We start from the raw sequence: 21,438 nt of genomic DNA, 5'->3' as shown, positions 1-21,438 counted from the left end.
GCTCAAGCCTGTAATCCCAGCACTTTGGGAGGCCGAGACTGGCGGATCACAAGGTCAGGAGACCGAGACAATCCTGGCTAACATGGTGAAACCCCGTCTCTACTAAAAAAATACAAAAAACTAGCCGGGCGAGGTGGCGGGCACCTGTAGTCCCAGCTACTCGGGAGGCTGAGGCAGGAGAAGGGCATGAACCCGGGAGGTGGAGCTTGCACTGAGCTGAGATCCGGCCACTGCACTCCAGCCTGGGCGACAGAGCAAGACTCCGTCTCGGGGAAAAAAAAAAAAAAAAAAGAACTAGTAAGTAATTACAAGCTATTCAGAACTGGAAGCGGCTTTTATGAAATAATCAGGAAGAAATGGGAATCAGCGAAATTAGATACTCATTTTTATTGAATTAAAAAAATCTTTAACCTATTTATTCTACAAATCACACACTACATGCTCATAAGATAATGCTGCCTGAACCCTGCCAGTGTCTTCTGGAAGAAGGCACACCCAGGAGCTAACAGCTCATTCATTGTGACTAAATGCCTATGCTGAATGTCAAGAGGTTCCACATATATGAAACATAATTTATGAGCACTCTCATGCTTAAGGATAGCTTATACTTTAGAATCTCACCTCAAATTCTTTTTAAAAGAAGGTGGAGTAAAGGTAAGTATTTTTGAAAAGATATTATTCAAGAACCAAATTTTAAAATGTGTGATCTCCTGACAAAAAAAAAAAAGCAGTTATATCAGAAGGCCTGGGTCTTCAACTTGACTTACTAATGAGATATGTGCATTTTAACCTTCTCATCTATAAAATGGAAAATACAGCCGCCATGGTGGCTCATAATACCTGTAATCCCAGCACTTTGGGAGGCTGTGCTGGGTAGATCACTTGAGCTCAGGAGTCTGAGACCAGCCTGGGCAACATGGTGAAACCCCATTTCTACCAAAAACACAAAAAATTTGTCGGGAATGCTGGCACGCGCCTATGGTTCCAGCTACTCAGGAGGCTGCAGTGGGAGGATCACTTGACCCCAGGAGGCAGAGACTGCAGTGAGCTGAGATTGCACTGCTGTACTCCAGCCTGGGTGACAGAACAAGACGCTGTCTCAAAATAAAAATAAAAATAAAAGGAAATGGGAAAATAGGTGCTCCCTCCTACCTCAGTGTTGATAAGAAAATAAAATAATAGGTATGAAAAGCAGTCAGAGAAGTTTCTTGAGCCATATATAAATGCATCTTTTTATTTTCTTTTCCACTCAAAGACTGGCAGACTGCTTAGGGCAGTGAAGAAGGTCTGGACCCATTTCTAACTATAGTCAAATTCCCTGAGAACTTATGAATCACTGGGTTGAAAAAGATGTGGTTGTTTCTTGGAGATTGGAGAAGAAGGTATTATGTGATTTAAACAGAAAATCAGTTATAAAACACCATTATAGGCCGGGCGCGGTGGCTCAAGCCTGTAATCCCAGCACTTTGGGAGGCCGAGACGGGCGGATCACGAGGTCAGGAGATCGAGACCATCCTGGCTAACACAGTGAAACCCCGTCTCTACTAAAAAATACAAAAAACTAGCCGGGCGCGGTGGCGGGCACCTGTAGTCCCAGCTACTCGGGAGGCTGAGGCAGGAGAATGGCTAAACCCGGGAGGCGGAGCTTGCAGTGAGCTGAGATCCGGCCACTGCACTCCAGCCTGGGCGACAGAGCGAGACTCCGTCTCAAAAAAAAAAAAAAAAAAAAAAAAAAAAAACACCATTATAAAATCAGTTTTTAAATAAACTATAAAGAACAGCTTTCAAAAGGATCAGCATGGTGGAACAAAAAACCACCACCGCATGAGTGGCACGTCCCCCAGGCATGATGGTATAGAACCATGACCTAAAAGTATCATTTTTTTTTTTTTTTGAGATGGAGTCTTATTGCCCAGGCTGGAGTGCAATGGCACCATCTCGGCCCACTACAACCTCCACCTCCCGGGTTCAAGCGATTCTCCTGCCTCAGCCTCCTAAGTAGCTGGGATTACAGGCATGCATCACCACGCCCGGCTAATTTTGCATTTTTAGTAGAGACGGGGTTTTTCCATGTGGGTCAGGTTGGTCTTGAACTCCCTACCTCTGGTGATCCACCTGCCTCGGCCTCCCAAAGTGCTAGGATTACAGGCTTGAGCCACCGTGCCTGGTCGAAAAGTATCACATTTTAAGCTAATAAATCCATGGCCAAGTATCCCACGCAAAATGATAGTGTGCTTTCCTGTCTCAGGAGAGGGTGCAGGGTACTCAGTGATCCCTCAGCGATTTCCAACTAGCAGAACCACATTCTTTTTCAATTTCAAAACAATGTCTGAATATTAACTTAATAATGCTCCAAATGGGAAACACGCCTACTCTCCCACCCTAGAAAATAAACAAGCTCAAAAAATAAAATTCTAAAACGATTGAATTAATTTTCATCTAATTCTTTCCAAAGCTGTTTGTGCAACCCTCAAGGAGATCAAGGTAGGCACCCTGTCGTGCTTATAATACAATATGACTGTTAGCACTGTAAGGTTGGGAAGTAGGTTTACGATAAAAGAATAAATTCCCCTGAACAAATTCCTATGCGATTTGCTCACTCTCTCCAGTGAGATCTGAACCATCCTGACTAAATGGAACTACTAATCATAATACATAAAAGGTAGAAGACAAAGTAGGTTTTAAAGATGCAAAAGAGCACACAAAAAAATAATCAAATGAGAGTAGTCAGGTTAAATTAAATAAATTACAGGTAATCTTTTCGGAGAATTTTAGTACTGTTGAGCTTTACTTTTTCAATAAATTGATATGTTTTGTTGATTGTTAAACTGCACATTCTCAACCTGGCCTAAAATGCTTAACTGGAACATTCTCGAATTGTTTCTGGTTGGCTACAGCTCAGGGACATTGTGGTAACAGAGGCCTTCACGGGCCTGGTGGCCAAGTCATATCTCATATTTTCCCTCTGCTGCCCTCACCTTTCTGGAAGTGGAGCCACTTCCCCAGAGAGCCTCTTAACTGCTAATGTTCCATTCCATCTTCACCAGAGCAACTTCAGATCAGATGAAAATCTAAGTTTTCATGCTGAGTTCTGGCATGTTTGTAAGGCTCCAAATCTCTGATGTGATGGTGTGAGCAGCTGCAACCTGCTCTGTTTACAGACTGGAGATGCCACAGAGGTATGCGCTAAGCAGCAGAGGCAGTCAATGGTCATGTGATGCCTGGTTGCTCCCCACTCCACAGCCCACTATAATCTTAGTACTATGGCAAAGTTACCTCCTGCAGAGCCTGGGCCAGCTGTTGCTTCAGGTCCTCTTCTCCTTGTGCTATCTCCAAACCCTGCAAAGCCAAAACAAAATGGAAGGTTTCTCTGCAGGGAAAAGAAAAAAGGAACACAATCCAGCAACAAGCAGAGCAGTGTGAGCATCTGGAAACAACAGGGGTGAGGGAGCAGGTGGAAAATCTCCTGTTTTACTTCAAGCTGTTGGCAGTAAAGAATTTGAGCAGAGTTATCTGCTCAAATGCTGCACACTTCAGGACTGTAAGCTTTAAGACACCAATTGGATTATTCTGGAAATACTATGGCCTAACAGTCCAAGCCTCCTTCATGGACTAGGCCATGATTCCCAAAAGGATGTAAACTGAGAACTTCTGAGTCCCCAAATAACTATAAACTCAGATGTATTACCCAATGCTGGCACTCACAACATCTAGCATGCTTCTTTTCCCTCTACTCTGGCCACCTTGTCTCTCATTCTGAGTCTTTACACTTCAGTTTATATACTGCTCTTCCTCTCTCCTTGCCTGAGCTTGTATTTCCTCATCGGCCCCCTCCAATGTGGAAGCTTTCCAGGTTATCATTAACCTATTTTAGCCAGCACCTTCCAAAAGAACTTCTGGGCCCTTCTGTCCTTAAGAATTACCTACCCATTTAATATGCCAACTTAAAATTGTTCTCTAATTTACTATATTGACTGAAAAGTATTCTCTGATTATATCATGTGTATGATACATCTTGCCTCCTCAACAAGATAAATTCCTTAATGGCAAAAACCATTTGTTAAGCATCTTTATAACTGCCAGAATTCCCTAGTACCAGGCAATTTGAGTACTTAAAAAAAAAAAAAGTGCGAAGCAGCAAGGGTTTAATGAGCCTCTAACAAGTAGTAGGGGGTAGGATAAATCCCTAGGGCTTGGTGGGCAGAGGGAGATGCAGCTGATAAACAAGGGACTAGATACACTTCACTATGAGCAATATGTACATGACCTACTCATACCCAGAGAAATTATCCAAACTGATCCTTTTGCCTTTAACATTTTGGTTCAAAAAAAAGATTTTGCAGCTATACCTTGAGGCATGTCCAGAGCAGCCACAAATATTAATCAACAGTAACTTGTTCCTGAACGTATTAGCCTTTACAGAGAGTTCTGTCCTAGTGAAGGTGTGATATACTAGACACATAGACATAAACCACCCTCTACTAATTTCAAGAACTAGTCTAGGCTGGATAAGGGAAGAAAAAGGTACACGCAAGCAAGGAGTGTATACTCTCAAAAGACCTATTTAATCCATGGCTTTTGCTAATACTACCAGTTCAAGGGGATGGCAGAGATCAGAATGAAATTTATAAATTGCTCAGAAATAAGCCAACACTACCTCTGGTTGTTCCTTACCCTGAGCAACCCAAACAAAAAAGTTTATTCACTTTAGTTGTGACTGGTCCGTGTGAGTTCTAAGTCAACAATAGGGAATTCTTGACATTCAATATTATCTGAGCAACTGGGTGGGAGTAAAATGTGTAGTTCCTGCCAGATAGGAAATGACATTTTGAGCAGGGACAGGTCTACTCTAGCCTAAAGCTTTGTGCAAGAGTTTGTCATCGAAGCAAATGACTCAGGGATGGAAACACATTTGGTCTTACCTTTACACAGCTAAGACAGTCATTATTTTACCTCCCTACTATAAGCACTGTGGAAGGTGGTTTATCATTCAACCCAACAATGCAGTCATGGTGCATCTGTCCCATCACATGCTGGCTGCTCAAAATAGAAACAAAAACATTTTCTGCCTTTTTAGCCTCTCACCTCCTGGGTTAGCTACAGAGTTAACTAACCTTTATAGCTAACAAACTGTCAGGTACAAGGGCAGAGGAACCAGCTGACCTGTACTTGCCCTGGGACTAAGTGATTTGGCCTTGGCCACAGAGCAAAGATAGGTAAGTCTTGAAGACAACTAATGATTTAATTGGACTATACTGTGGTTTTGTGGCATCTTGACCTTCACCTAACTTCCCCCTGAATTCATGTTGGTTCTGAGTTGCCTCAGCTTTGCATCCTGAGATAAGTTATGTCCTGGTTGGCTCTGCTGGTCACTTTACCCTATCTTGGCACCCCATCTCTGGCTCTTGATCTCATCAGCATGCTGAAGCCTTAACCCTCTACTCAATCTCCTTCCCTGATCTCAAAAGTTTACTGTTCCCATTCCATTTCTTGTCTTTGGTGCTCAGAATTTGGTACCTGGCCCAGAAACTGAGAACTCTGGCCAGAGGCTCATGAAGTGCCTGCCCTACTCCTGAAGACCACTCTTGCCCTTCCCTTCTGTGTGGTACCTCAAGATGCTGTTCCTCTTCCTGGAAAGTCTTCTCTAGTTGCTCCACTCTTGCCTGCTGCTGCGCCTGCTCTGCACACAGCTGGGACTGTAAGTCCTGCAGTTCCTGCTCCATTCGCACAATTTTCTTTGAGTTCCCTTTTTGGGTCTGCTTTTTCACATTCATAACGGCTTCATGTTTTTCTTGCATCTGTATTTTCAGCCTCAGAATCCTGGACATGGTCACCTTAAACATATGTAAGCTTCTCTGAGATGCTGAAGAGTTTGAGGCTTTCTGCTCATGATGAACCTCTGTGACTACAGGGAAGCCAGGGTAAATGGGAGCCCCTGTGGTCTTCTTACTTGGCTCAAGGGCAGTCAACTTAGGATCCAAATTTTCAGAGGGTGTACTGGCCACTTCACCTTTCCCCTGTGATTTCACTGACTGACCAGATTCATAAGACACTTTATTTATTTTGGATTTCAAATTTGACGGGCCTTCAGCTCCAGGACCTCCTAATTGATCCAAACTGAATTTCCTTTTAGTTCTCAATTCCTTATTTTTTTCTATCATCTGGTCATTCTTTGGGGAAAGACAAGGATATATTGTCTCCCAGTCTTCTTCAGTAACTTCATATTCATACTCTGCATTCTCCTTATTTTCCAGAGGCACTCCAAGTTGGATGTAGTCCCCCTGATGAATGGAATAGACCCTTAAAGGTTCCAGACGTGCTCTGTTCAGCCAAACACCATTTAGACTCTGGGGAAAGTGAAAGACAGAAGAAATAAGCTTCGTGATTTTCGTCTTCTTAATGGAATCTCTCTCCTGCTGCTGTAAAACCTTCTGCCTTTTCAGAAGGAAAACTCTTGATAACAAATAGAAAAGAAAGATTCATAAACTACCATCCCTAGAAACAGCATTCGTTAAGCAGTGCTTTGGCTTTTTACCTGTATTTCACATTCATGCTTCCACAGAGAACTGCCATATTAACAGGCAGGAATCACCTTATTATTGGTGGATAATTTACTCAAACACATGGAATAGCATTAAAGGAAACTGAAATTGGCTAGCTCCTATTGACCTAAACTGCAGCAACGTCCCAAAACTAGAAAAAATGTTATTAGTGAAGAAAGCAGTAGTTAAGGGTGAGGTCCATGAAGTAGGTTCAAATGCTATCTCTGGATGTGGTTCCTTAACACACTGGTAAACAAGCACGCACACATAAATAAAAAAAAAAGAGAGTACTAAATCCGGTACTGGGGTCAAATGGCAGATGGGATCTGAGCCACTTAATACCAACAGGGATATATGGGCAATACAGGATAATGGATAAGAGCTGGAGCTCTGGACTCAGATGCGGGTTCATAGTCTGCATGGCATTTGACAATTCACTTAACCTCTCCATGCCTGTTTTGTATGCAGACTAGGGATAGTACAGTACCTATCTCATACTGTTCCTGTGAGGAATGAATAAGATAATGCATGTGAATCACTTAGCACAATGACTCACATAGAATAAATGCTTAAGAAATATTTACTGTCTGAGAGTGGTGGCTTACATCTGTAATCTCAGCACTTTGAGAGGCCGAGGTGTGTGGATCACTTGAGGCCAGGAGTTCAAGACCACCCTGGCCAACACAGTGAAACACCCTCTCTACTAAAAATACAAAAATTAGCCAGGTGTGGTGGTGGGTGCCTGTAATCCCAGCTACTTGGGAGGCCAAGGCATGAGAATCGCTAGAACCCAGGAGGCGGAGGATGCTGTGAGCCGAGATCGTGTCACTGCACTCCAGTCTGGGTGACAGAGCGAGACTCTTGTCTCCAAAATAAATAAAATAAAATAAACTTTTATGGTTTTAAAGAAGTCATAGTATCGAGGTTAAGAGCACAGATCCTGGAGTGAGACTACCTGGGTTTGTAATGTGGCTCTATCGCTTAGCAGCTGGGTGATTTTGGCCAGGTTTCTTGACCTCTTTATGGTCCAGTTACTGCATCAATAAAATGGAGGAAAATAAGTCTCCCCTCATGGGGTCTGTGTGGATTTAATGAGATAACATATGGCAATTATTTAGACAGTGCCTGGGCATCGTGTTACATAAGTGTTCACTACTATTACTATGCCTTGGTTCAACTGATTCATCAACAATCATTTCAATTCTATGCTCAATGTCATGCAAGGTAAATATATTGAGTGGAAAAGACATGAAAACTTTCAGCAGCTGACTGTGGAAAAGACAACACAAGGGCACAAATAAGTAAATATGGGATTACATGGCATAGCCTATAAATGCAAAGGAATATCATGTGCAGCTGGAATAGCTAAGGGATGCTAAATGGAGATGACAGGTCCTAAAATAGACTTGAAACAAAGGCAAGATTCAGAGTTGAAATATACTGGTGAGCATTTTAACCCATATCAAGGACTTAAGTTCAGGGGATAGGCCAGAGATGATGCTCACTTCTGAATTGGAACCAAGATTTATGTTTACACTGGCAACTACAGCTACCTACTTTCAGTTAGAAAAAAATCCCCAGTCAATACAAATATGAGGGACAGGGGGCTTGACCACAAGGCACAGAGGGTAAAGGGCAAGTAGAGATCAGATCTCAGCTCTGGTTTGGCATTAGGCTCTTGTTTCCAGTTTTATCTTCTATTACTTGGTTTACACAGAAAGAAAACACTGGCATAGATACATACAGAAAGATTAGTCTTTTTTTTTTTGAGGCGGAGTCTCGCTCTGTCGCCCGGACTGGAGTACAGTGGCCGGATCTCAGCTCACTGCAAGCTCCGCCTCCCGGGTTTACGCCATTCTCCTGCCTCAGCCTCCCGAGTAGCTAGGACTACAGGCGCCTGCCACCTCACCCGGCTAGTTTTTGTATTTTTAGTAGAGACGGAGTTTCACTGTGTTAGCCAGGATGGTCTCGATCTCCTGACCTCGTGATCCGCCCGTCTCAGCCTCCCAAAGTGCTGGGATTACAAGCTTGAGCCACCGCGCCCGGCCAGAAAGATTAGTCTTAACCCACTGTGCATTGGGTCTAACCTGGTTCATCTAGGAAACCTCCTCACACCCTTTCTATACAGCCTGAGAAACTATGGGGAGTCATAAGTTTTACTGAATTTTGAAACAACATATGAGAAACAACAAACAAGAGGGATGGAGCCAGAACAATCTATCCGAGAACAATTTTAGAGCAGGACAGTCAATTTTAGATTATATGCAAGAAAAAGGTGTCAGAAAAAGTAATAAGACACAGAAGGCCACCTAGTGCCAAAGTACAGAAATTTAAGGAAAGTCTCCAAAGCTAAGATAAGGTAAAATAAATAAATAAGATTACAGAAGCAGCCCACAGCCAAAGAGAATAAGAATCCCTCAGAAGCTGGGGCAAACTTTCACAATATGTTGCAGACCTCCATTAGATCCTCTACATTAACCCATTGCCTTCAGAGCCCTTTTAGAAGCTGGAAAGTAAACTCAAAATTCTTCCATCACGTTTTGTCCTTGAATCCTTGTATATTTACCCATTCATCACTTCTTGGTGACATCTAGTGGTATAATTTAAACCAAAGCCCTGAGTCAGCTCTGTTCATGTAAGGAGACCAGAAAAGGACAAACGTCCCATGGCTGTAGAAGAACAATCAAGTACTGCTGGAGATGATCTCAAATACAATGGTTTAAATAATCAGGCTCTGTTCAAGGCTTTCTTGATGTTGGTTTTCATAACTACCCACTTGAACAATGTTAGCAGCAGAAAACGATACCCAGGTCTGCCTGATGTCTCTTAGCCACCAATGGGAAAAAGGTGGGATAATACACATCCGCTTAGATGGGAATTACTTCACTAGATGCTCAATCTCTGTCCAGCTGCTTTTAAACAGTTTATTGAGGAAAGTGGAAACTCAAAACCAAAAGGCAATGTTTTCTTGGAGTGCTTTAGATAATTTATGTAACTCAGTGGTTCTCAACCCTGGCTATACAGTAAAACCACCTGGGAAGGTTTAAAACAAAGAGTGGTGCCTGAGTTTCACCCTCAGAGTGAGTTAACTGGTCTGAGATAGGAACTAAGTATCAGTATTTTAAAAGTTACATTTATATACCAACACATACAGTTGCGTAACTACAGCAAGATACACTGCCCCTTCGTAGTCAACCTTTCCCGCATTCCCAGGCAACTACTTATCTGTTCTCTTCCCTTTCCTAGAATGTAATACAAATGGAATCTTATTATCTACACTTTTTTTTTTTTTTTGAGACGGAGTCTGGCTCTGTCGCCCAGGCTGGAGTGCGATGGCCGGATCTCAGCTCACTGCAAGCTCCGCCTCCCAGGTTCACGCCATTCTCCTGCCTCCGCCTCCCAAGTAGCTGGGACTACAGGCGCCCGCCTCGTCGCCCGGCTAGTTTTTTTTGTATTCTTTAGTAGAGACGGGGTTTCACCGTATTAGCCAGGATCGTCTCGATCTCCTGACCTTGTGATCCGCCCGTCTCGGCCTCCCAAAGTGCTGGGATTACAGGCTTGAGCCACCGCACCCGACCATTATCTACACTTTTGAGTCTTGCTTCTTTCAATTAGCGTAATGCCTCTGAGATTCATCCATGCTGTTGCATTACTAGCAGTTATATTTTATTGCTGAGTAATATTGAAGGTAGTATGGGTGGAGCACAGTTTATCCATTCCCTAGTTGTTTTTTTCCAGTTTCTGATGAATATTAATAAAGCCACTACAGGCGGGGTGTGGTGGCTCACGCCTGTAATCCTAGCACTTTGGGAAGCCGAGGTGGGTGGATCACCTGAGGTCAAGAGTTCAAGACCAGCCTGGCCAACATGGTGAAACCCAACTCTACTAAAAATACAAAAATTAGTTGGGCGTGGTGCTGCACACCTGTAATCCCAGCTACTCGGGAGGCTGAGGCAGGAGAATTGCTTGAACCCAGGAGGTGGAGGTTTTGGGGAGCCGAGATCGCACCATTGCACTCCAGCCTGGGCGAAAAGAGCAAAACTCCATCTCACAAAAATAAATTAAAAAAAGAAAGCCACTAGAAACATTCACATACAAGTTTCTGTGAGAACATAAGCTTTCATTAATCTTGGGTAAATACCTAGAAACAGGATCACTGGACAAGTATATATTTGACTCTTAGAAACCACCAGTTTTTCGGCCAGGCGCGGTGGCTCAAGCCTGTAATCCCAGCACTTTGGGAGGCCGAGACGGGCGGATCACGAGGTCAGGAGATCGAGACCATCCTGGCTAACACGGTGAAACCCCGTCTCTACTAAAAAATACAAAAAAACTAGCCGGGCGAGGTGGCGGGCGCCTGTAGTCCCATCTACTCCGGAGGCTGAGGCAGGAGAATGGCGTGAACCCGGGAGACGGAGCTTGTAGTGAGCTGAGATCCGGCCACTGCACTCCAGCCTGGGCGACAGAGCGAGACTCCGTCTCAAAAAAAAAAAAAAAAAAAAAAAAAAAAGAAACCACCAGTTTTTCAAAGTGGAGGTTGAGGAGTTCCAGTTATTCTGCATGCTTGCCAGCACTTAATATCATCAAGTCTTATTTCAGCAATTGTATCATGTATCCTCAATATATTTTTTAAACTCTTTACTAAAGTAGAACATGCAAACATAAAAGTGCACGAATCATAAATGTACCAACTAGATGAACAGTCACAAAATGAACATCATAGCGTTAACTACCACGAGGTCAAAAACAAAACAAACCCCACATTATCAGCATCCCAGAAACCCCGTGTGCCTCCTAGTCAGTAGCCACCCTGGCAATAAGGTGACTACTATCCAGTTAATAGCACATGTTAATTTTGCCTGGTTTTAAACATTATATAAATGGCATCATATAATATGTGTTCTTTTGTGACTTCTTTCACTCAATATTATGTGAGATTTATCCATGTTATTAGATACAGTAGTTCATTCATATTCACTACAGTATAGTGTTTCAGTATAAGATTATTCCACAATTTATCCATTCTACTGTTGATGGACATTTGGGCTGTTTCCCTGGGAGTGAAAATACAGTGTCAAAAGCTATATACACTGAACTTTAATGAATAATGCCAAATAATTTCCCAAAGTAGCTGTACCAATTTACACTCCCAACAGAAGGGCAAGAGCATTCTATCGCTCCATATCCTTACCAATACCTGGCATCACTGGTCTTCAATTTTAGCCACTCTGGTGAATGTGTAGAGGTATTCCATTATGGTTTTAATTTAAATTCCCCAAATTACTAATGAGGTTGAACAACTTTTCATTGGATACAAACTTTTGTGAAGTGCTTGTCTCTTGCTCATTTTTAAATAGGGCATATCTTTTTCTTATTGGAGTTCTGCATATAACTCAGGATAAGCCCTTCATTGACTATAATATGTAGCAAACATCTTCCTCTGAGTTTGCCTTTTACTCTCTTAATGGTGTCTTTTGACGAATGAACGTTTTTATTGTACTACCATCAGTATTTTTAAAAAGTACCCCAGGTGAGAGCAAAAACTGGAAACAGGGTTGATAACCACTGCTCTAGTTGCTGAGGACCAGAAGAAGCTGGACTGTCCCAAGCAGCAAAGATTGTTCACATAAGAGTACACTTACCAAAGACTTCAAATGCCAGATTCTGCAGAAGAACAATAGTAGGAATCACCAGGCAGCAGGTGAAAAGCAACAGGAGAGGAGGGTAAGAATGGGAAAGGCTCAAGTAAGACGTGACCGAACCTCTAAGGCATTTCATACTGTGACTTTAAAACAACCAATTTTCTGAAAGAGCTGGATACCAATACAAAGGATGGCCATCTGAAGAGCTTATGAATTGACCAAAACCTACACAACTAGAACTATCCTCATACTGTGTGCAGAGTTAGCTGTCCTCCAAGGGTTTTTTTTCCTATATCTTAAGCCAATTTTAAACCAAAATAACATTTCTTGCAATTTTTGTAACTATACTTAAGCTCTCACTTTCCGGCCATTCCAGCAGATAAGAGAATGCAGCTCTGAGTGTTAACTTATTAGAAACACCTATCTCTTGAAAGAGACTTGGCAAATGACTTCAAACACAACCACAGCAATAATATCCTACAGCTGAAATTCAGGTCCCTTATCAGCAGAAGAGGGCTGCCATGGCATCATGCCAGGAGGAAGCCAGAAAGGGGGCATCTGTAATCAAAAGAAAAGTGCAGAGGGGAGGGGGGATTTACTTGTAAGAATTGTTCCATCAAAACACCCCAGTCCTAGCTTCTCTTAAAAATCAGTTATCTCACAATCACAGCTAAAAAGTTTAAACAGGTTGTTAAGAAACCTATCTTTCCTTTCTATTGCCTGAGTGAGACCTCAGAAGAATCACATGATAACAGCAACCCTAGAAGGAAGGGTACAAAGCAAACATTGGAGAGCGAGCCCGGAGCACAGTCATGATCTGATCTTGCACAGGCTGCCTCTGTATCCCTGTGGTTGACATTTAAATAACACTAAAGTTGATCAGCTGTTGGCTTCCCAACCTATGAAAATCTGCTAATCCCATAAGTGGATCACATCTACTGCACATAATTAAGAAAAGCAGCAGCAGAAAACTCACCTCTATAATACTGTAATCCCAACTCTCATACAGCCTACTCTGATGAGGAAAACATCTTTTCCTAAGCTGTTTTGATATACACTATTTCAGAGGCTTTAAAATCTTGCAGCTATATTTTAAATATGCATAATTAATTGTTTGACGTCATAAAGCCAGTATAGCAAATTGCTTACGTACTTTACTGGTATTTGCACAGGGCATAGCAGAGAAACTTAAGTCCTGGCTCATTATAGAGAAGGACTTGGGCAAGACAGTTTATCTCTCTGGGCCTCAGATTCATCTGTCTACATAAGGGGTTAAAGTAGATAATGCCAGTGTCAATTTTTACCCCACTCATGGTGCATTGCTGAAAGTGCTGAACCTATTTACTTAGCATTTGTGTATTGTCTCCTTCAATACAGTGCCAATTCAACTTAATTCTACAGCAGGAAGATACTTTACAACAGCTTAAATCTAGCAGTTTTATGCATGCAAAATGAGGCTGCTGGACAGACCTGTGGGATATCCTTCCTTCTAATGGTACCTTTAAAATCCTAACTGGGGCAGTGAAGCAATATGAAATGGTACTTAAAGACATGTTATGCTTCCTAAACATGAACTGTTTATGTTAGAATTTCTCTCACCTCATAGTCTATATTTTTATCATATATCCTGGGTGCTTATATATCTGCACTTTAGGTATTTTCTTTTCTTTTTTTTTTTGAGACGGAGTCTTGCTCTGTCGCCCAAGCTGGAGTACAGTGGCCGGATCTCAGCTCACTGCAAGTTCCGCCTCCCGGGTTTATGCCATTCTCCTGCCTCAGCCTCCCAAGTAGCTGGGACTACAGGCGCCCGCCACCTCGCCCAGCTAGTTTTTTGTATTTTTTTTAGTAGAGATGGGGTTTCACCGTGTTAGCCAGGATGGCCTTGATCTTCTGACCTCGTGATCCGCCCGTCTCGGGCTCCCAAAGTGCTGGGATTACAGGCTTGAGCCACCGCGCCCGGCCCTTCTTTTCTTTTTGATAGAGACAGGGCTTCACCATGTCAATCACACTGGAGTGCAGTAGCTACTCACAGGTGCAATCCCATTGCTGATCAGCACAGCAGTTTTGACCTTCCCTCCTTCCAACCTGGATCAGTTCACCTTCCTTAGACAAACAGGTGGTCCCCTGCCTCCAGGAGGACACCATATTGATGCCGAACTTAATGCAGACACCAGAACAGCGTAGCACACTATAACCCAGAACTCATGGGCTCAAACAATCCTCTTGCCTCAGCTTCCCCAGTAGCTGGGACTACAGGCATGTACCACCACGCCCAGCACATTAGGTACTTTCTAATTGCTGGGCTTTATATACTATTGCACCTCCCTCAACACATTTACCACTAAACTAGTGGTTTTCAAATGTGTCTAAAGGAGAAAAACCCATTATTCAAAGGAAATCTTCAGAACACCAACATTTAAAACATGTTTTAAAAGCCAGGGGAGGTTGCTCAGATTGAAAGGAATGAGGAAGGCAAGGAGCTAAGTGCAGTCAGATCAGTTTCTCCCTTCTCCCCGTTCACTGAGCCGTAAGTGTACTCCAGAAGCATTAGCGGATTCTGCAGATTCCCAGGGTCTCTGGGAGCTTCACCTCAAACAGGCTGATTTGCCCAGTAACTTAGTCTAGTTTCTGGAATAGGACCTACTACCCCAATTCAGGTATTCTCTTCAAGGTAACAAACTTCAACCCAAATCAAGAGAAATTATTTTAGTATAATCTAATCTCTGGAAGCATATGGAAGTGGCTGCGCCTCTGGAAAAGGAAACTGGATGGCCAGGAAAGAAGAAGTTATACTTTTGAATTTTATACCATGAATTACCTATGCAAAAAAAAAAAAAAGTAATTTAAAAACAAATAAAAGTCATTAGGATTCTGTGAATTCTCGTACCTTGTTGTCCATAATTGTCCACTGGCCCTCAGGATTCTGCTTCAAAACACAGTGGTTTCGAGAAATCATCAGGGGGCAGATTTTTGATACCAGTTGGTATGTGACACCAAATCCTCGTCCTACAGTCACCTGGGAAGACAACAACAATGTAAGAAATACAATCAGTCATTGTGCTGAAAAGGGAGTGCCTTTACAAATCTCGTCAACCAGCAGCATATGCAGGTCCTGACTTATGAAATCAGACACCTGTGGAACCAAAACAGTGCATCAGCTATCTCCCCTTCAGCTGCCATGAGAACCACCAAATAGAAAAAGGCAAACAGCTGTGACAAGAAGAGAACGCTGAAAAAGAGTTATCCATGTATCTCAGGGTTGGCAAGATCTTGAAAGGTCATCTGGTTCAGTGACCATGAGATGGAGGAATTCTTTCTACGCATCCCATCAACTCATAAATACTGCCAGTAACTTTATGTAAGGCAGGCCCTCCAATTTTTAAAATGTCTGTGACTTGGCATCTTTCTCCCTGTAAATTCCATCCATTGGCACTGGCTTTGCCCTGGCACCATCAGGAAATCTCCAATCCCCTTTCAATGTCACAGCTATAAAGTGAACCCTGAGTTTTCTTTTCCTGACTCTGTATTCCCAGTTACTTCAACTTAACTCCCAGGGGATGGGCTTGAGTCTCTTTGCCATTCTAATGAGTCTGTGAAAGGACTGCTGGTTTATCTTTATTCTTGGAAGGCATATTAAGAAAAATAAACTTAATTTCTATTACACAGTCAAACACAAGTGTTACTTTCCCAGTTCTAGAAATTATCACTGGAGCATATAAATTGCATTAGCTTTCACAGCAGATCTAGTACACTGCCAATGTATCCTCCAACTTAGGAATGATTAAATTTCTTGGTCTCCCCCTCCTCCAAGAAATGCTATGCTAAGTCATGTCTCTTCTGTTCTATACTTGATCGGATGGAAAACCTTGGATTCAAGCGCAGGACCTTAGATTGATTCCTACTAAATTTCACCTTGCTAGTTCAGCCTATCAAACCAATTTGTCAAGACCTTTCTGAATTTTTAATCTGCCATCAGATGAGACATACTTAATATCCCTTCCACCAAATTTATATGATATGATGCCTTCTATACCTTCTTTCAAGACACAGAATGGGATGCAGCCAAAGGCAAAGTTTTCAGGAAAGCCTAGTAAACACTAATCCACACAGCCTGGATATACCTTTGGCCAGTTATAATTCAACCAAAAGTCTTTGCATTGGAGTACATATTCTCTGTCTTATCCACAAGAACAGCTTGAGAGCTTCTGGAAAAGGTTGAAAAGAAGCGCCAATTCACATCTATCATACTTTCCTGTTGGACCAGTCTAGTTCATAACAACCCTGTGAAGGAAGGAAATGAAATTCTTCTGAGATCCAGATCACAGAATTCCCTGCTTATTCTTCTTCTTCTTCTTTTTTTTTTTTTTGAGACGGAGTCTTGCTTTGTCACCCAAGCTGGAGTGCAGTGGCGCAATCTTGGCTCACTGTAACCTCTGCCTCCCGGATTCAAGCGATTCTCTTGCCTCAGACTCCCACGTAGCTGGCATTACAGGCATGCACCACCATGCCCGGCTAATTTTTGTATTTTTAGTAGAGATGGGGTTTCACCATGTTGGTCAGGCAGGTCTCCAACTCCTGACCTCAAGTGATCCACCTGCCTCAGCCTCCCAAAGTGCTGGGATTACAGGCGTGAGCCACCGCGTCTGGCTCCCTGCTTATTCTTTTTAGTGCACAAATGACCTCTTTAATGACCCATACCACAACCTTAACTGGGAACTTTAAACCAACGTTAGCTAAAAACTGCCCTCTTCTCTTCGTTTGAAGATCTTTCAGAATCATGCGTGTCCTCCTCAGTCCCTCAAAGACCACTACGACTCACTGACCTAATCTATTCCTTCCCACAAACTCTCATCTCAGTATTGACAATACCATCCAATCAACTATTCAACCCATAACCCAGAAGTCATCTTTGATTCATCTCTGTCCCTCATCCCCACACTGAAATCACTGGTAAATTTTATGGGCTATAATCCAAATATGTCCTAAGTCTGTTCATTTCTATCTCTACAGCCACAACCTTAGTCCAAAACACCTGGCCTCCTACTGTTTCTGTTCCCACTCTAGCCCCCATAAACTTTATAGAGTAACTGGAATAGAAATGTAAACATTTTAAATCAGATCATTTTCCTTCTTTCCTTAAAACTGTCCAGTCATTCAAACTTCCTTCCATGGCCTATAAGACCCTGAAAGTCCTGAGCCCCTCTACTCTTTAGTCTTAACTCATATCACGGTGCCAACATTAGCTGCTCCAGTCCCTCAAACATTCTTCTTGTTGTTGTTCCTTAAGCCCCTCTCCCTGAAGTGCCAGCCTACCCGAGGGTCTTTTCACTTAGCCCCCTGCTAAGAACACTCTTCTCTCAGATGTTGCATGGGCTCCTTATCTTTCATGTTTCAGCTACTCATAAGCCTACTCTGATCACCACTGTCTAAAGTTGGTTGTCTGCTTCCCATCATATTTCTTATTAGGATGCTCTTATCACAAACCAAAATTATCTTGCTTATTTTACTTTTCCCCTCCGTGCACTTAACAGAATATAAATTAGATAAGCAGGGACTTTATCTGTCTTGTTTACCACTGTGTTTCTATACCCAGCATAGTGTTCAGTTAAGTATTTGAGAATGAATGAAAAAATAACGAGGTCTTGCATGAGTCCTCAAGATTTTAGGGTGGGTGTTTCTATGTCAGAAGTTAGAGACTGTATTTATTACCACTGGAAAATATGGAGCAGCAGCTGGAACTCATACGGTCTCCTTGTTCCTCTCTAAAATGTTGTGGTGACCACTCCACCAATACTGAGCACAAAGTTTTTCAGTTCTTTCACACTCTGCCAGAATTATATTAATTATAGAAGTTCCTCTGAATACACATATCTGTTAAAATTGGAATGGTTAGGGATTTATCTGTCATCCATATTCCGTAAAATTTCTATTTAGGTAGCTTTATCTCTTTTTTTTTTTTTTTTTTTTGAGGCGGAGTCTTGCTCTGTCGCCCGGGCTGGAGTGCAGTGGCCAGATCTCAGCTCACTGCAAGCTCCGCCTCCCGGATTTACGCCATTCTCCTGCCTCAGCCTCCTGAGTAGCTGGGACTACAGGCGCCCGCCACCTCGCCCGGCTAGTTTTTGTATTTTTAGTAGAGACGAGGTTTCACCGTGTTAGCCAGGATGGTCTCGATCTCCTGACCTCGTGATCCGCCCGCCTCGGCCTCCCAAAGTGCTGGGATTACAGGCTTGAGCCACCGCGGCCGGCCCAGCTTTATCTCTAAGAGAGGAAGCATCTCATATTACATGCTAATACTGGAGGGGAGACAGCCAGACTGCCATTGTGAGTAGCCTGGGGAAAACAATACCAAAAAAGTGGAAGAGTGCCTTTTTCTGAAACTGCCTCCAACAGACTCTGAACCCAGAAAAAGGAATCCTTTTATATCCTTCCCTGCACTGCCTGGTCTTAGAATTTACCTTGGTACTACTGATATTTCTCCTATACTATAGTTAAAGAGTGCCGTGAGGTTAACTGGAAATCTCAGGACCACTCAATGGAACACTAAATTTCCCATGGGAACTGACTGCCGACCTATATGTGAGGGGTTGTTTTCATTTACAATAGTTTTGTAAGCATTTGAGCTTACATACATTATTGATCTAAAAGATCATCTTGTCCTTGCCCACCTTCACAAGACTATCTCTTTCCTCCTGGGCACAATTCCTACTGTTTCTCAAATAACAAGTAAATATGGCCAGGTGCAGTGGCTCACACCTGTAATCCCAGCACTTTGGGAAGCCCAGGCGGGTGGATCACATGAGGCCAGGAGTTCGAGACCAGCCTAGCCAACATGGCGAAACCCCGTCTCTACTGAAAATACAAAAATTAACTGGGCATAGTGGTGCACATCTGTAATCCCAGCTACTTTGGAGGCTGAGGCAGAAGAACGGCTTGAACCAGGGAGGTGTAGGTGTGATCACACCACTGCACTCTAGCCTGGGTGACAGGGAGTACTCTGTCTCAAAACAAAACAAAACACCCCACAACAAAAGCCCCCAAACCAGTAAATATAACCATCCTTTCCCTTTTTTCCCTTAGGGCAGAAAATTTAATGAAAACTAAATACAAGAGAAGAAAAGGAAAGAGAAGGTTCTGTTGTTTTTCCCAAAGGCCTAGATACTTTATAGTACCTGAGAACTAGCTAATTTGCAATAAATCTCCACTGGTTTTTCCACCAAACTCTACGCATTGCTTTAACAAGCTTAAAGCCACTTATTTAGACAATTTACTACAGTATTCCCACTAATGAAATGAAAGGAACTCTATTTTATTATTTTATCCACAACATCTGAGACTAAGAACTGGAAAGGCAGGGAGCTGACCTACCTTTGCTGTTATAATGTTATTAGCATACCTCTTAAAGTCTTGTGCAAAACAGCTTGTGCTACGATGTGGGGACATTACAATAAGTACAACTTCTTCTCTTGCCTTTGATTCAGACTTCTTTTCAGGCTATGCTACGACCTGACCTTGCAGGCAGCCAAGCCTGGCAGGCTTCTCCTACACACAGGTCCCTGAAGCCAGCCACAGTCTTTCCACTGTGTCTTTACCATTCACTCGGTTTGCACGGGTCCCTCCCCATAGAAGTGGCCCCACAAAGAACTATCAAATGGTTCAGAATATGTCTAAGAGTGCTTTGGAGTCTTCCTGCCCTTCCTACAGGTGCTTTAATTCTTCCTCCCCATCCCACCTGCCCAAGACTGCAGTACTACCAAGCTATTCAGAAGAGTCATAAATTAATCCACAACAATTGAATCTAAAGGAATAACACTTGCCCACTAAGTTACCTTATAAAGTTGTGTGTATGCAGGGATCACACTAAGTAATGTATGTGAAATTAACTAATAGTTATACACGAAAACAATTTATTTTTGTGTGTAGTAGTCAGGTTATCATTCAGGTGTTCGTGTTTTAATTTGTTAAACTTCTCACAAACATATGCTGTTGGAAAGGGCCAGGCAGGGAAAGATCAGTGCTCAAGCTAAAAGACTGAATGCTTAATGTGGACTTTTAGGCACTAATACCTGGATAGAAGAGGTATTTGGGGGCAGAGATGTTTTCTTGGTGTTCCTCAAATCACAGCACACAAGTAACCCTTTATAACATCCCCTAATCAAGCAAAATTTGAGCCTGGACACGAATTCCTCCTCTGACTTGAAGAACTACTGCTCTGGGATGGAATTAAATAATCCACATCTTGGCACTTGATCATACAGCCCATATGGATGTTCTTAGACTGCTTCATTGTGTAAATCCTCTCTCCCCACTCAAGCCTTAAACTCTTCGAGTGCAGAAATTTTATTTGTCCTCATTGTACACCAAACAATGTTAAATACTCAATAAATACCTACCTGGCAGACTGAATTGAGGCGGTACGGCTTAGAGGAAAAATCTACCTGAACATACATTAAGACTTAAAAGACTTACTGAATTTACAACATCATGACCACCAACCACCCACTTTTACTGCAAAGAGAACTTTTCATACAGATTATTTCCAAAACCCAGGTGGTTCCCAGGCATGACAAGCTTGTCCCTGACCCAGTTCTCCTTCTCAACCTGATTGCAATCTAACTCCCTCCTCCCCTCTCTCGCCCTTTCAAGATGCACCACGCTGGTGCACCTTTCCGCTTAAAAATTTTTTCATTTGCAACTGTATTAATAAAGACGACAGGCAGCCTCTGGAGAGAACTCTGAATCCCTGCCCGACCCACCTCAGGGAGGGCCACTCGGCCGTACCGAGCCTCACCGGAGAAAGGTGGCCCCAGCTCAAGTTGCCCATGTTCCTCAGAGTTGGGAAGGAGGAATACATTTCTACGTGAAAGTTTGATTGCTTTAAGGGACAAAGCCCAAAACTTGAATCGTTTTCAAAACAAACTCGAGAAAGTTCACGCGCCGGGCCCTGCCTCGGCTTCCCTGCGGCTCGCGGCCCCCGCCACCGTTCCCCGACCTGGGGACCGCGGGGCTCCGTGCGCCCTAAACCGGATCTGGCCAGCCCCCGCCCTCCCCTCCTCAACACCCCCACGTCTCCTCACATTCTCTGCGCGTCCCTCTCCTTCCCGGCCCCGGCCCCGCTACCCGCTGGCCCAGGCCTCTCTGGACGGGGCCAGCTTCTCGCCCCACAGGCCGCGGGCCAGGGCCTCTGTCCTCTCCCCAACCCTTGTGGCCCCCCAGGGCTCCCCAGAGCCGAACTCTCTTTTCTTTCTCTCATTCGG

At 43.2% G+C, this 21,438-nt stretch overlaps 1 protein-coding gene across 4 annotated transcripts in view; it reads right to left on the bottom strand.

Annotated features, from left to right (window-relative positions):
- Positions 1-21,438, bottom strand: part of RNF8 (ring finger protein 8) — a 40,023-nt gene that overhangs the window by 18,036 nt on the left and 549 nt on the right. For all 4 annotated transcript variants that reach the window (XR_004438701.1, XM_033217025.1, XM_033217027.1 and 1 more), the window contains exons 2-4: positions 15,072-15,200; positions 5,610-6,347; positions 3,277-3,339 (exon numbers count right to left, since the gene is read on the bottom strand). Coding sequence is in view for 3 of the 4 variants with exons in the window: in XM_033217025.1 (XP_033072916.1) it covers positions 3,277-3,339; positions 5,610-6,347; positions 15,072-15,200 (930 nt within the window). In the remaining variant the exon portion in view is untranslated. The remainder of the gene's footprint in view (positions 1-3,276; positions 3,340-5,609; positions 6,348-15,071; positions 15,201-21,438) is intronic.

The sequence above is a fragment of the Trachypithecus francoisi genome, unplaced genomic scaffold, assembly GCF_009764315.1.
Source record: "Trachypithecus francoisi isolate TF-2019V2 unplaced genomic scaffold, Tfra_2.0 Lachesis_group10, whole genome shotgun sequence".
NCBI lineage: Eukaryota > Metazoa > Chordata > Mammalia > Primates > Cercopithecidae > Trachypithecus > Trachypithecus francoisi.
The sequence above is the reverse complement of the archived record's forward strand: the minus strand, read 5'-3'. Positions and strand labels throughout refer to the sequence as shown.